This window comes from Vombatus ursinus, unplaced genomic scaffold (genome assembly GCF_900497805.2).
Source record: "Vombatus ursinus unplaced genomic scaffold, bare-nosed wombat genome assembly UNPS02014812.1, whole genome shotgun sequence".
Classification (NCBI taxonomy): Eukaryota; Metazoa; Chordata; class Mammalia; order Diprotodontia; family Vombatidae; genus Vombatus; species Vombatus ursinus.
Window position 1 is genome coordinate 49,667,338 of NW_020954590.1, and position 15,552 is coordinate 49,682,889.

A 15,552-nucleotide genomic window follows, 5' to 3' on the forward strand; every position below is an offset into this window, starting at 1 on the left:
TATATATATATAAATTATTATTTATATATTATATATAATTTATATATATGAATTATTATTTATATATTATATATAATTTATATAATATATAAATTAAATTTATATTAAAAAAAACAAGATCAAAGAACACAGGTTGAGAATCCCTGATCTAATTACCCAATTGATAAATGGCCAAAGAATATGAACAGGCAGTTTTAAGATGAAGGAATCAGAGCTATCCATAGTTACATTAAAAAATGCTCTAAACCACCAATGCTTAGAGAAATACAAATTAAAACAACTCTGAGGTACCACTTTACACTTATCAGATTGGCTAATATGACAAAAAAGGAAAATGATAAATACTGGAGAAGATAGGGGAAAATTGGAACACTTAATACATTGGTGGTGGAGTTGTGAAATGATCCATCCATTCTGGAGAGCAATTTGGAACTATGCCCAAAGGGCTATAAAACTATGTATACCCTCTGATCCAGCAACACCACTACTAGATCTGTATCCCAAAGAGATCATAAAAAAGGGGAAAGGACCCACATGTACAAAAATATTTATAGCAGCTCTTTTTGTGGTGGCAAAGAATTGGAAATTGAGGGGATGCCCATCAACTGGGGAATGGCTGAACAAGCTGTATTGTTCTATAAGATATGATAAGCAGGAAAATTTCAGAAAAACCTGGAAAGGCTTACATAAACTGATGCTGAGTGAAGTGAGCAGAACCAAGAGAACACTGTACACAGTAACAGCAACACTGTGCAATGACCAACTTTGATAGACTTAACTCTTCTCAGCAATACAATGATCTAAGACAATTCCAAAAGAGAAAGAACTATAGAGTCTGAATGCAGATCGAAGCATACTATTTTCTCTTTTTTTTTCCTTCTCATGGTTTTTCTCTTATGTTCTGATTCTTCCTTCACAACATAACTAATGTGGAAATATGTCTAAAAGGATTGTACATGTATAGCCTATATCAGATTGCATGCCATCTTGGGGAGGGGGGAGAAAAAAATCTGGAACTCAAAATCATATAAAAGTGAATGTTGGAAACTATCTCTACATGTAATTGGAAAAAATAAAATACTATTAAGTGGAGGGGAGAAAAAGAATCCTTGATCTAGAAGGTCCCAGCACATTGGGTGGGCTTCCTATGATAGACTCATGGAAAGAACACAGACTGGGGTCATACAACATAAAAAGTACCCATGTTAATTTGATCACATATCCACAAAAGCATAAAGTATATAAATGGAAAACATTATTATTCACTAACATTAAAGACAATGTCCCAAAATTTTCCTTTTATCTGAACATTTTTCCCACAAAAGAGTGACAGGAACCCCCACTGAAGAAGGGAAAATGGGCAAGCCAGCTGCCTTCAGTTGCAATCCTTTATTCATTCTATGTGCCCTTGTAGACTGTAACACAAAATATTTTGCAAATTTCTATTCAATATATTATTCAATATTTCCAACAGTTAAATGGTAGACATCTTCAATTTAGATGTGAGAAGACCCAGATACTTAACAGTTTACTCTTCACACTATCTAGACATAAGACTATTCAAGAGGAATGAAGCTTTACTACATATAAAAAGAAAAACTTAAGAGGTCAATAAATATTTGAGGTGTTTTATATATAGAAATATACATGTACATATATATACGTATATAATTTCTCTGGCAAAATAAGGTATATAGGTCAAATATTTACTGAATTCTTACTCTGTGTTCAGCACTACACTAGGCACTGTAAGATACAGCAGCAGCATGGTTACTGCACCGTTCTGCGTGATCAAGTCTAGGAACTGGAAAAATCTTAGAGATTATGTGAGATTATTTTTACAGTTTAAGAAACTCAAGTCCAGAATGCATAAGTAACTTGTTTAACATCACATAGCCTAACAGTCTGAGACGAGATTTGAACCCAGATCTTATGTAGACAACAACTGGGTCCAACGTTTTATCCACTACAACATGCTATCTCTCAATTTTTATGTAAAATGTGTTCATATTTCCATTGAAAAGCTCAGGAATTCAAAATATGTAAGGTCATAGAGGAAAATAAAACTAACTGCAAGCTGAAAAGAAAACTGTAAATGATTGTCTGTAATTTTCATTAATGATCAATTAATGCCATATCAAAAACTACATATTGACTTTAATAAAGTGTTACACATATTAAAGTTGTTTTCCTGATCCTTTCTAACCTTCATTATGTGCATTTGTAATATGAACGTACTGCTATTATTATCACCTCCCCTTCCTCACTCAATAAATTTCAGTGGCTTCCTATTGCTTCCAGGATCAACTACAAAATCCTTTATTTGGCCATCAAAACCCTTCATAACTTGGGCCCTTCCTAACCTTCCAGTCTTCTTACTTTCACTCCCCTTCATGTACTCTGCAGACAGTGACCTGGCCTTCTTGCTGTTTCTTACACAATATACTCCATCGCCTATCATTGTGCTTTTTGACAGGCTGACCTCCATGTCTCAAAGACTTTCCCTCCTCACCTCTGCCTCCTGGTTTCCTTCAAGTCTCAGCTATAAAGTCCCACCTTCTGCAAAGAAGCCTTTACCAGTCCTCTTTAATCTTAGTACCTTACCTTCCCTCTGAGCCTATCCCTAATTTATCCTCGATATATCTTTTCTTTAAACATAGTTGCTAACATGTTGTTTCCCCGTTAGCTCTAGAGGATAAAGTGTTAGGCCTGGAGAAAAGAAGAATTCAAATATGGCCTTAGACACTCAGTAGCTCTGTGACCTTGGGAAAGTCCCTTAACGCTGTTTGCCTCAGTTTCCTAATATGTCAAATAAGCTGGGGAAGAAAATGACAAAACACTATACTATCTTTGCCAAGAAAACCTCAAGTGGGGTCATGAAGAGCTAGGCATGACTGAAAACGACGAAAAACAACAACAAAATCCTTAAGAAATGATTTTTTACCTTTCATTGTATCCCCAGCTCGGAGTACAGTGCCTGGTACATAGTAAGCGCTTAATAAATTCAAGCTAATTTAACTGACATGGATGAATCCATCATGTATATTGTTCTTCTGGTTCTGTTTATCACTGCTCTATATCACTTCATAGAACTTTTCTATATTATTTCAAATCTTTACATCTGGTTCTTATGATACCTTAATATTCCATACAGGTATTGTTGTTTCCACTTAAGAATAAGGAAGTTGATTTGCCCAGAATCACATAGCCAGTGCTGTTATAAAACCCAAGCCCAGATCTTTCCTGACTCCAAGTATGGCACTCCTTCCACTATACCACTACTGCCAGTCCAGTGAATTCACAGAAACCAAGAGTCAAGAGTCTGAGCCAAGGAAAGGACACAGCAGGAATCACATAAATAGAATGCCAAGAATGATTAATCTAAATTTGATATGTTGCATATCAGTATGTCAGTAATAGGTTTTGAGTTATTGTACAAGTCAATTTATCAAACATTTGTTAAGCAACACTTGTAAATAGAACATTAAATTAAACAAAATGCAAAATTTGGACAAGATACAAATTAAACAAGGTATAAAATTTAGGTAGGACTATCTCCATTCTCAAAAAGCCTATAGTCTAGTGGAGGCTACAACATGTGAAGAAATAATGATAATAATAATAATGATAATATTGCAAAATAATACATAATAAGAGCATCAGATAAGTGCAATATGCTATGTGAAACCTGAGGACCAAAAGGTCATTAACTGGAGGTGAGAGAGGAAAATAAAATCAAAGAAAGCTTCATGGAGGAGAAGACATTTGAACTGGACCTGGAAAAATTAGTAGGAATCCAATGGGGGCAGGAGTTATATATACAAAGAACAGCATAAACAAAAGGCCTGGAGGTGAGATGGCATGGAGCACATACAGGATAAGAATATTAGTTTTGCTGAAATATCAACAGTAGTATGAAATTAGGATGAAAAGAAGGGTGGTACCAGATTGTAAAAGGTTTTGAATGCCTGGCAGAAGTAAAATGCTTTGATTCAGTAGGCATTAGGGAGCCAAGGAAGATTTTTGAGCAGATTACATGACCTTTTGCCCCACCAAAGCAGCCTGAAGATGGAAAAAATTTCAGAAACATTCAGAAAATCATTTTGAGAAAGGTTGTTCATCAAAATAGTGAGTATACTTTAACAAACTTTTTTGCACAACTACATGCATAGAGAGGAAGAGGCAACCAGTGTAAAAGGTGCAGCAATAAAAGGAATTGTGCTGCTGCAAAGAACAGGAACAAAGATTTCCTTCATAGTGTCTCTACCATTTGCTCTTTCCTTCACATTCCCATAATCCTACTGCTGTTCCATTTAGACTTACTGCAATAACTTAACTCATTTCCCGACCTTTAGCCTTTTTCCATCCTGTTACACACAAATGCAACCCGATTCAACTTTCCAAAACATTTTTTTCATGTCCAATGGTACTGTCATAAAAACTAGACCTATTTGTGATAGAGCCATCCATCCTCTAGTATTCACTTGTCTCTGGGAGATTTTTCCTCTCTTTCATCTCCACAGCTAGCACCATCTGCTAAATTTTTGCTTCCACGACTTATACTCATTCTCCTTTGTTGCCCTCTCAGGATTCCTGGGGGTGGGGAACTTTCAATCATTTATTTCTTCATCCTCCCTCCTTTGCCCCTAGCTTCCCAAAGCATCATGCGATATTGGTGTTTTTAAAGGAGATTTACTACAAAGTACAACAGTTAGAAAGGTGGAGGGAGTACTAAGTCCAGTGTCAGATAAAAGAGATAAAAAGGTTCACTCATTCCATTTCTAAGCAGCAACTACATGGACTAGAACTTTATTTGCCTCTCCTTTCCTGCTGACAAATCCTTAATTTGTTCAATTCTAGCTCCTTTGCTGTGGATTTGGTTGGCAAGGCTATTTCTCAGCCTTCTTAAATCTACTCCCCTACATGAACATTTTGGGGTTTTGAAACAATACCTCTCTCAAGAAGTTAATTTCATAATATTTAAGCACCTATAGCATGCTAGCTACATTTTCTCTAATTTCTCTAATTTGGTCATTCACAGGTATCACAACCTAGTGGAGGTGTTGTTAACCTTTTGTCCTGGTCACAAGAGTGGATAACTTTTAGGTCCTCAAGTGCGGCCCTTTGACTGAATCCAAACTTCCCAGAACAAATCCCCTTAATAAAAGGATTTGTTCTGTAAAACTTGGACTTAGTCAAATGGCTGCACTCAAGGAGCTGGAAGGCCACAATGTGGCCTCTAGGCTGCAGGTTCCCCACCTCTGATGGGCAGTCTGGAGAAGTCTATGGACTCCTTCTCAAAATAATGTTTTCAAATGCATAAAAAAAATACATAGCATTGCAAAGGAAACCAATTATATTGAAACAGCTATCAAAATATTGTTTAAAATTTCACAGACCACAAGTTAAGAACACCTGACCTAGATCTAATCTGTCAACTATGGACTCAAGGAAAAAGGGTCTAGATCCCCTTATCTACAAACGAATGAGACTCTTCCCAATCTGAGTCCTAAAACTATCTCCCCTCTCAGGCTTCAGGCATTCTCAACCCTCTTACTCCCTATCTAAGGATCTCCCACTTGCCCCGCCCCCCAATCTCTCTGGATGTACTTGTTTACTCTCTCTCCTAAATCTGTCTTCCCCAGTCTCTCCAGATTTAACTGAAGAGAATTAAATAAAGGTTGCTTCACCCATATGCTAGTCAGGCCTGTCTGGGCCTAGTCCTCTACCTGGTCCACAATATAGCCTCCTTCCTAGCCTTAACTGCTCTGTTGTTATGAACTATGCACCCATGTGGCCTGCCACTTACTAGCCCAGCTGATATATTCTAGGGTCAATTATATTAAATACCTTTCCTTATTCTCAGCTCTTAGCTTCAATCATAACACATTCAAAAACTCTCTCAGAAAAGAGAGGGTGGAAGAAAAGAAATAATACTGAATCCTTGGACCCAAAAAACTGTTTTTGCCATAATTACAAATAAAAATGTTGATGAGCATATAGAGCAAATCAACTACATCTTCACCCTCATTTACCCATCTCCTTAACACTCCCTACTCCCTTTCTATTTCACCATGACCAGCCTTGTACAGAAAACCTTCAAACATTTTATTCTCTTGTTGATTGTTGTTCAGTTGTGTTCAGTTGTTTTCAGTCATGTCTGGCTCTTCATGACCCCACTTGGGGTTTTCTTGGCAAAGATAATGGAGTGGTTTGCCATTTCCTTCTCCAGCTCATTTTACAGATGAGGAAACTGAGGCAAACAGAGGGACAGAGACAAACAGGGTGAAGTGACTTACCCATAATCACACAACTAGTAAGTGTCTGAGGCCATATCTGAACTTAAGAAGATGAGTCTTAACTTCAGACCTGGCACTCTATCCACTGCTCAGTCTCTGTCCCTTCTTGTTGATTAGTTATTCATTTCTCCACAGGCTGATCCTAATTTCTTACATTCTTTTCAGGTCCATAAACTCACTTTACCTCACTTTACTCCATCGCATTCACAGCTATTTGCTGCAGCAATTCTCATACGTTTTGTTCTTGGGATCCCTTTACACGCTTAAAAATTATTGATGACCCACAGGTCCTTTTGTTTATGTGGGTTATAGCTCTCAATATTTATCATATTAGAACTTAAAATACTTAGAATTATTACAAAAAGTTTCACCTCAAAGACTCCCTGAAAAGGTCTTTGGGTTCCTGGACCACACTTTAAGAATCACTACTTACTTTTACAGAGGAAGTTAGGTCTGTCTAACCTGAGTTACCTCAATTTTCCTCCTCCAAATCTTAAAATTTCTCTATACCTACATTCGTCCTGCTTCAAGAAAAAATAATAATGGCATCTGACACAGGTGCTTTTCAGTTTGTAACGTGCGTTCCACGCCTTACCTAGTTTCAAATGTCTTTTCCTCTTTCCAAGGCTAACCATTTCCCATCAAGTCTTTCAAGCTCTTGTTCCTACAATAACCTCTCACACATTTAAGTGGAGATCTCAGCTCAGACATCTCATTTCTCACCTGGGTGCACCACCTTGGGACTTCTCTGACTTCTCCACCCTGCATCAGCTAACTCCCCCATTCTCTCCTTTTCAGGTTCCTTTTTGTTTTGTCTTCCTCCATAAGATTGTAAACTCCTTGAGGGCAAGGACTTTCTTTTCATATAGTTGTCTGGCCAGTGCATGGAACATAGTAGGCACTTACTAAATGTTTACTGACTTAATTTGACTCCCGTATCTTCAGTTCCTCCTTCTTCATTATCTCCTTGCCCTCCATCTACAAACATCCTCAAATCATACTTTGCTCCCCAAAGCCCTCCAACAACCCTAGAATCTGTTCTGTCTCTTACCTTCCTTTCACCATTACACCTTTCAAACTCATTACGTACACTCTCTGCCTCCATTTTCTCATCACTTCTTAACTTCTTGCATTTGCCACAAGATTAGTAATGACCTCTTGATAATGAAACAGCTTTTTCACAGTTCTCATCTTCCTTGACCTTTTGGTGAGGCTACCCTCCTCCTGGCCTTCCTACTTCTCTAATCATTCTGTCTCTCCTAACTCCTGACAAATGCTGACATGTTCTGTTCTCAGACATTTTTCCTCTCCACCCTTTTCCTTGAAGATCTTATCCATACAATGCTCCAGCTTTTACTTCTACATATATGACACATAAGCAGTCATCTCTAGTCTTGTCCTGTTACTCAGTAATCTAGAATTTCCAATTGTCTACAAGATATATCTCATCAGTCAGTCAAGCAATAAGCATCTATTAAGAACCTACTATGTACCAAGCACTATGCTAAGCCCTGGTGACAGAAATTGGGGCAAATGGCAGTTCCTATCCTGGAGGAGCTCAAAATCTAATGGGAGAAACAAAATGCAAATATGTACAAACAAGCTAAAAACAGGATAACAAGACAAGGAGTGACTGTCACTAGATCAAAGAATAGGGGGAGGGGTAAGGTGTAAAGAGAGAGACAGGAGAGAGGAGGTTATGAAGTGTACAGGTTATGAGGGACTTTGAATGCCAGACAGAGGGTTTTGTATTTGATCCTGAAAGCAATAGGGAGCCAATAAAGTTTAATTGAGTAGGGGATTGGACCTGTGCTTTAGGAAAATCACTATGACAGCTAAATGAAGGATAGATTAGAGCAGGGAGGGACTTGCAGTAGGCTACTGTAATTACTGCTGTATTGTATTACTATTATAGTAGTTTAGGCATGAAGTGATGAGGGCCTACCACAATGTGGTAGTAGTGCTGGAGGAGAGAAGGAGGCATATTCAAGAGAATTGCAAAGGTAAAATTAAACAAGCCTTGGAGACAGACTGATTATGGCAGGGGTAGGGAACCTACAGCCTTGAGGCCACCATGTGGCCCTCTAGATCCTCAAGTGTGGCCCTTTGACTGAATCCAAGTTCATAGAACAAATCCCCTTAATAAAAAGATTTGTTCTGTAAAACTTGGACTCAGTCAAAAGGCCACACACCCAAGGACCTAGAAGGCCACATGTGGCCTTGAGGCTGCAGGTTCCCCACTCCTGGACTATGGGAAGTGAGAGATAGTGAGGAGTAGAAGATGACATGCAGGTGAGACCTAGAGGACTTGGTTCCCAAGTGAGAAGTTTGTAAAGGGGGAGGGTTTAAGGGGGAAAACAATGAGTTCAGTTTCAGACATAATGAGTTTAAGATGTCTACTGGACATCCAGTTTGAGATGTCTGAAAGGCAACTGGAGATGCAAGACTGGAGATGAGCAAAGAGGTTAGAACTGGATAAGTAGATTTGAGAATTATCAGCATAGAGACTATAATTACATCTGTCGGAGTTGGTGAGATAACGAAGTGAAGTAACACAGAGGGAGAGAAGAAGGCCCATGAGACACCCACAGTTAGTGGTTGTGACTTGGATGAAGAACCACCAAAGGAGACTAAGCAGTAGTAAGATATGTAGGATGAGAATTAGAAAACAATGGTGTCCCAAAAGCCTAGAGAGAAAAGATTATCAGGGAGAAAAAGGTGATCAACAGTGTCAAAGGTCCAGAAGAACGAGGACTGAGAAAAGCCACTGAATTTGGCAAGTAAGAGATCACTGGTAACTTTGGAGATAGTCATTTTGGTTGCCTGATGAGGCTGGAAGCCAGATTATAGAGAGTTAAGAAGTGAGAGGAGAGGGGCAGCTAGGTGTCGCAAGTGGATAGAGCACCAGCTCTGGAGTCAGGAGGATCTGAGTTCAAATCTGACCTCCTGACACATAACACTTAGTAGCTGTCTGACTCTGGACAAGTCACTTAACCCCAATTGCCTCACCAAAAAAAAAAAAAAAGTGAGAGGAGAGAAAGTGGAGGCACCTATTTAAGATGGCTTTTTAAAGCAGTTTAAACACAAAGGGCAGAATGTTAGTTTATTAGGGATGGAAGGATCAAATGAGAGTTTTTTGAAGATAGTGGATATATGAGCTTGTTTGTAAGCAGTAGGGAAGCAGCCAGCAGACAGAGATTGGAAATAAGTGAGAGATTAGGGATGATACAGCAGGTGTTCTGATGGAAGGGATGGGATGAAATGGAATAGTTGTACAGGGAGAGAAGTCTGGCTTGGCAAGGAGTAGGATCACCTCTTCTTGTGAGATGGGGTGAAGGAGGGCATAGTAGTAGAAAGTATTTGAGTGATGAGATGAAGAGGAAAGAAGAAACTCTCAACAAATGGCCTCAATTTTTTTAGTAAAATATGAGGCAAGGTTCTCAACTGAGAAGGGGAGGGGAGGAGAAGCCATGAGGAAGGATGAAATGGTTAAGAAGAGCTTCTGTGGAGAGTGGAATAGTGAGTTGATAAGGGAGTTAAGGAAGGACTGCCTAGCATCTTTGAGAGCCCAGTTGAGATTAAGTAACATTTGTGTAGTGGACCCAGTACAGCAACCCATACTCAAATGTTCCAAACTGAACCCTTCATTTTTCCAGAAAAAAAGTCCTTCTCTTTTTCTGAACTTCCCAATTTCTGTTAATGACAGAACCATTTTCTCTCAGTCACCCAAACTTGAAACCTGTGAGCCATTTTTGACATCTGCAGCTCCTTCCACTTCTCAAGTCTAGTGAACAGGTCCTATCAAATTTAGATTTCCCAGTCTGTGTTAGTTCTCTATTCATTACTATCTTCAGCATGCTAGTCTCAGTCTTCATTAGCTCTTGCCTAGATTATTACAACAGCCTAACCAGTCTCCTTGCCTCAAGTTTAGCCACAGAAATCATCCTAATGAAAGAGCAACTCTGATGTCATTCCCCTAATCACAAACAATGGTTCCCCACTGACCAATGAATTAAAGTCCTCTACAAGTCTTTACTGAAGACTTTTCCTAATCTCGTAGCATCCTACCTTTCTAGTCTGGTTTTCCACTAGTACTGTATTGTATTTTCTAATGGAAATCGACGTATTGTTCCTGAACACACCATGGTCTTTTCCTAACCTCATGCTTATGCCATTCCAACTTCCTGGAATAATGTTCCTACCACATCTCTGCAAATTTATAAGGTCCTTAAGATCATGGTTGGTTTCAGTCTTTGTACTCCCTACACTGCACAGAGTATTAGTTCGATTCAATTGAAATATTTATTGAGTATCTACTATTTAAAAGGTAAAATTCTAAATACTAAAAATGCAAAGACAAGAATCAAGCAGTCCTTCCTTCAAGATGCTTGCATTCTACTGGGAGATATACCATGCACAGAGACAATACAAGGCATTTTCAAGAGGAAACATACTAACTGCTGCAGGAGGCAGAAAAATTAGGAGAGGCATCTGAGCTAAGCTTAGAAGAAAACTAAGTGTTCTAAAAGCAAAAGTAAGAAAGGAATAAATTTTAGGCCCATGCAAGAGGAAAGAAATAGGAGTTGGAATGTCAAGTTTTGGGGAAGATATAGTAGGGCAATTCATCTGAAAAAGAAGACATGACTAAGTATAATACAAAGTAAGTCTGGAAAGAGGGGGGGGAATTAGATTCTAAAGGGCCTCAATTAGCAAGTAGTTTGCATTTTGTCCTAAAGACAATAGGAAGGACAATAAAATATTTATTGATTGAAGTGGGCTGGCATTCAAAACCCTCCATAATCTATTTGGGAGATTTTACCTATTTATAGGAAAAATCACTGGCTTTGGACTTGGAGGATTTGGGTTCAAATCCCATCTATGAAGCTTACTATCTGTGTGACCCTAGGCAAGTCACTTAAGTTCTTCGGTTCCTCACCTGTTGTTGTTTGTCCTTCATTTTCCCAGAAGAAGACCAATGACATCAAAGGGTGATGTCTTGAATAGTGCACAAATTGGATTTAAGTTAGGCAGAGTTGCACAAAATTGGCAGCCTCACACTTTCTTCCAGAGTCACTGAAGTCCAGTGGCAAGACAAAAAAGACAAGACAACCGGGATGCAGTGGATGACCTTGGTTTCTTTGATGTCTAAACAGAGCTCTAAGCTCTCTCTAGCACCTGCTTCAATTGCTTTCACGGACATTGGAACTAAGTTATCATTCACCCATTCTGCCAGGGGAATTCTTCCCATGTTTGGGGTAGACATCCTCTTAATTCACTGATGGGTTTGAGACCTGTCTGTTACCCTCAACCTGATTCGGCCCCATCTGCCGAGAAGGTGTTACCAGTGTGTGACCCCTTCCCATATTACAGCTTCTTAGAGCCAAAGGTTAAAGTTAAGTGCCAGGTGGACTTTAACAAAGGTGGATGAACAGACCTGGAAAGGGTTCAGCGTGCCTTCATACCAGAGGTGCTAGTGTTCCACCAATGCCCTTACACCCCTCCTCACCCATAAAACGAGGAGGTAAGAATAAATGACCTTTAAGGCCCCATCCAGCTCTAAACTTGAGGCAAGGAGACTGGTTAGGCTACTGTAATGATCCAGGCAAGAGCTAACGAGGACTGAGACCAGCATCTGCTTCCTACGTGATCTTTCAGGCCCCTACCAGCTCTGCAGCTATGATCCCATGATCTTCTTATTCTTCTCCTAACCTGAACATCCCTGAAACACAGCAACCATATCCTGTGCCTACTCCTTTGTTCATTACATTCCCCCTTTCTCTCCTTCTACAATAGGGTCTAAGTCCAACTTCCTTTAAGTTTTCTTTGGCCACTCCAACCCACAGTGATTTCACGATCCCCAGGACTAATACAGCACTTATTATCCATGAAGCCTTCCCAAAAATGATGACAACTCGAAGAGTACTTTAATGGAGCCTCTTCTGCACTTTATACCCCAGTCCAAGCTTTCATGTCTTGTCTCCCTACTACATGGTAAGCCTAAAGGACAGGGTCAGAGGCCCCTTTCAACTCTAAATCCACAATCCTATGCTCTTTGTGCATCCCTCAGCTTTCAACAAAACAGGCCTTAAAAGTATATTAAACATGTACCCCTTCTTTGGCATATTTGCTCGTCAATTTTTCACTCATATTGTCTCCCCTATTAGGTCACAAGCTCTTTAAAGAGAGAAAAATGTCTTATCATTCTTTGTTTCCCCCTAGAGAAATCAAAATTCAACAAATAATTCTTGATTTGATTGAACTCACCCATATAAAGGAAGATTACAGAGGGATCATTTTTCATCTTAAGGACCCTTCCAATCCTAAGAGCTATACTTGAGAAAGAAGGGGAAACTCCCACTACAAACACAACAAAGTACAGAAGGAAAAAAAAACTTGACTTAGAATGAGTTTCAAGAACACAGTCGTCACAAGTATAGAACAGAAAAAGGTTTCTAGAGTAGGCTAAAAGATAACTGTAACCTGTCTACAAATGCTGTTTCACAAAACGATGAGTTCGAAAGAACTAAAAAAAGATGAAAAAATGGAAGCAACAGATATTAAACAGTAAAAATTTCTTAAACTTTACACAAGGCCTGGCATATTTTAAGTGCTCAATAAATGTCTAACTAAATTACAACGAAATCTCGATCAAGAGGAAACATCTTTCAAATCCCTTTTAACACTCCTCCTAAGCAAAACTCCTAAAAGATTCATAAAGCAAAGCAACCAACTACATATTTTAAAATGTTACATCTGTAAATATAAGCAAGATATTTTTCTACATCTAAAACACTACTCCCAATAGCTTCAGCATTGCATAGAGATCCCAAATTAAGAAACAATGAAGACTTAAGTTTCTTACTGATAAAGAGGTTTTCAGCTTCCTGGTAACCTACATTCAATTCTCAACAATGTTACATTCATTTTAAAATCAAAATAGTTAGATGAAACTAAAATCCATGTTAATTTAAAAACTATCCAACATAATTTTTGTCTTTTATCTAACCACAGCATTTAAAAATAGCTTATTTCTCTGAATGGCTCACTGACTACTATTTTTTAACTGCCTCACATTCACTTAGCCCCAAATGGCAAGTTATAAATTGACCCTTGCATTCTTAACACTAATTCCCTAGAGATGCTGTGAAATCTTATCAGTACACATGCTCCCTGTGACTTCATTTTAAAGAGGAATTTATTTTAGTCCACCAAATTAAGATACTTTTACAACCTGGAAAAGCATCACTAGAAACTGACTTGACATAAGGTCTAATAGAGTATACAAATAGTCATTTTGGAGAAAAGTGACAAAACTCTAAAATTCTAAATTAGTTTTAATTGTACACACTATCATGGCCCAACATTGATTTTCTAAATTGGACTTCGGCTTTCACCGTACAAAACGATGAAAAAAAAAATGGAAAGTGATTTAATAGCTAAAGTATGACAAAAAGTTATACCATAATTGCTGTTTTTTGTAATGCACAAAATTATTAGAAGATGTTAATAATGTGCTGAAATAAAAACCAATTAAGTCAGTCGGAAGGGGAAGAGGAAAGCTGATCAACACTCATACTACTCAGTATCACTGAATGTGAGTCTTGGTTTTTTACACTTAACTAGCCCAGCAAAAAAGCAGCCATTCAGTCTATCAAAAGTTAACTACATTTTGGCTAAAAGTCACTTTTCCAAACCTAATTAATCCTCTACGGCCACTTTCTAAGCGCTCTGCTACATCTGTTGAAAGGAGAAGTGTGTTCTTTCATACATAACTGACACTCCTCAGGAAGATGACTTCCTAATAGAGCCTCTATTTCCTAACTACCGGTCCATGCGCCTAATGACAACTATGACAAGAGAATGCCTTCTTCCACGATACTTGCAGTAACAGTTCGTGAGAGTCCTAATAAATAACTGGGACTTGAGGTTGTGCAGAGCCGATCAGCCCCGGAGAGAGCTTCCCACACTCTTCCCACAAGCCTGGAATGGTACACCAAGCCTCCCTAGGGATTTTATTTTTCAATCGCGGTCGAGATGCTTTCTGTTGAGTCTCAGGCACAGAAGCAACTTTCCTTGATAGTGCACTGCAGTCAAGGCCCCTAAGAGGAAATAAACTTAATCCCGAGCGGAGCAAAGCAAAACAAGGCGCGGCGCGGCCGAGCGGCCCCCACTTACCAGCAAACAATCCGAATTCACTTCCGACTTCGGGTCCCGCAGCAGGTTGTCGATTTTCTCAAACCGAGTCTCAAAACTGTCCCCAGTCGACATGGTGCTGCTGCTGCGGTGACAATCCCCTTCTACCAGCAGCACTAGCGACGGAAAAAGGCTCGGCGCTCACTTCCTCCGCAGGCCGGGGCTCGCCTCCTCGGCTTCGGCGTCCGGCCGGAGGAGCCGGAACCTCGGGGTCGCCGGGGGCTCCCGGGGCTCCGCGCCGCCCCTTCACTGGGCGGCTCTCCGCTCTCCTGGCCGGGCTCTGGGGGCGACAGCGACCCGTAGCCGCGCCGAAGCCCACAGGCGCATCCCACCCGACAGCCCGCCCGCCGCTGTCGCCACCGGTCTCGACGCCCTGGGGGAAGGTGCTCGCGCCTAGCGGGCCCGGGCCCCGGCCGCCGCAGCCGCCTCCATGAAGGGCCGGCCCCCCCCCCCCGGGGGGGGCCAGGGGGGGAAGGGGGGGGGGGGGGGGGAGGGGAGGAGCTCCCCCGGGGGGGGGGGGGGGGGGGGCAGAGGCTGCGCTCCCAGCTGATGCTGCCCGGCCCGCCGGCGGGGCCCGCTCTGCTGCTGTCCCAGGCGCTGCAAGCAGGCAAGGCAGGCAGGCAGGCTAACCCCGCATGCCCGGCTCGGCTCCGCCGGGTCCGACGTGCGGCTCCGCCTCGGTCAGGAGCAGCTCCCCGCGGGGCTACCTCACTCGCCCATTTTGTCCGCCCGCCGCCGCCGTTGTTGCCGCTGCCGCGGGCGTTACTGCTGCTGCCGCCGCCGCCGCCGCCGCCGCGGGATCCGATGGGGCAGGGCGAGGCCGGTGCTCGTCCGAGGAGGCTGGAAGGAAGGAAGGAAGGAAGAAAGGAAGGAAGGAAGGAAGGAGACAGGGCAGGGGCAGACAGGCCGAAGAGTCCGGTCACGACGGCGACTAACTGGGGAGAGCGCCTGGGAGGGGCCGGTCAGCCGAAGTCCGGGTTGGGGCGGGGAGGGGGTGGTGGGAAGGGGTGGGAAAGGGAAGAGTGAGTTGCGGCGGCGAATGCCTCGGGGGGGCTAGAGG

At 41.2% G+C, this 15,552-nt stretch overlaps 1 protein-coding gene across 2 annotated transcripts in view; it reads right to left on the reverse strand.

Moving 5' to 3' along the window:
- Positions 1–14,696, reverse strand: part of LOC114053899 (rho-associated protein kinase 1) — a 143,922-nt gene extending 129,226 nt beyond the window's left edge. For both annotated transcript variants that reach the window (XM_027877018.1, XM_027877017.1), the window contains exon 1: positions 14,475–14,696. In XM_027877018.1, coding sequence (XP_027732819.1) covers positions 14,475–14,567 — 93 coding nt within the window. In that variant the 5' untranslated portion in view covers positions 14,568–14,696. The remainder of the gene's footprint in view (positions 1–14,474) is intronic.
- Between the last annotated feature and the right edge of the window lie 856 nt (positions 14,697–15,552).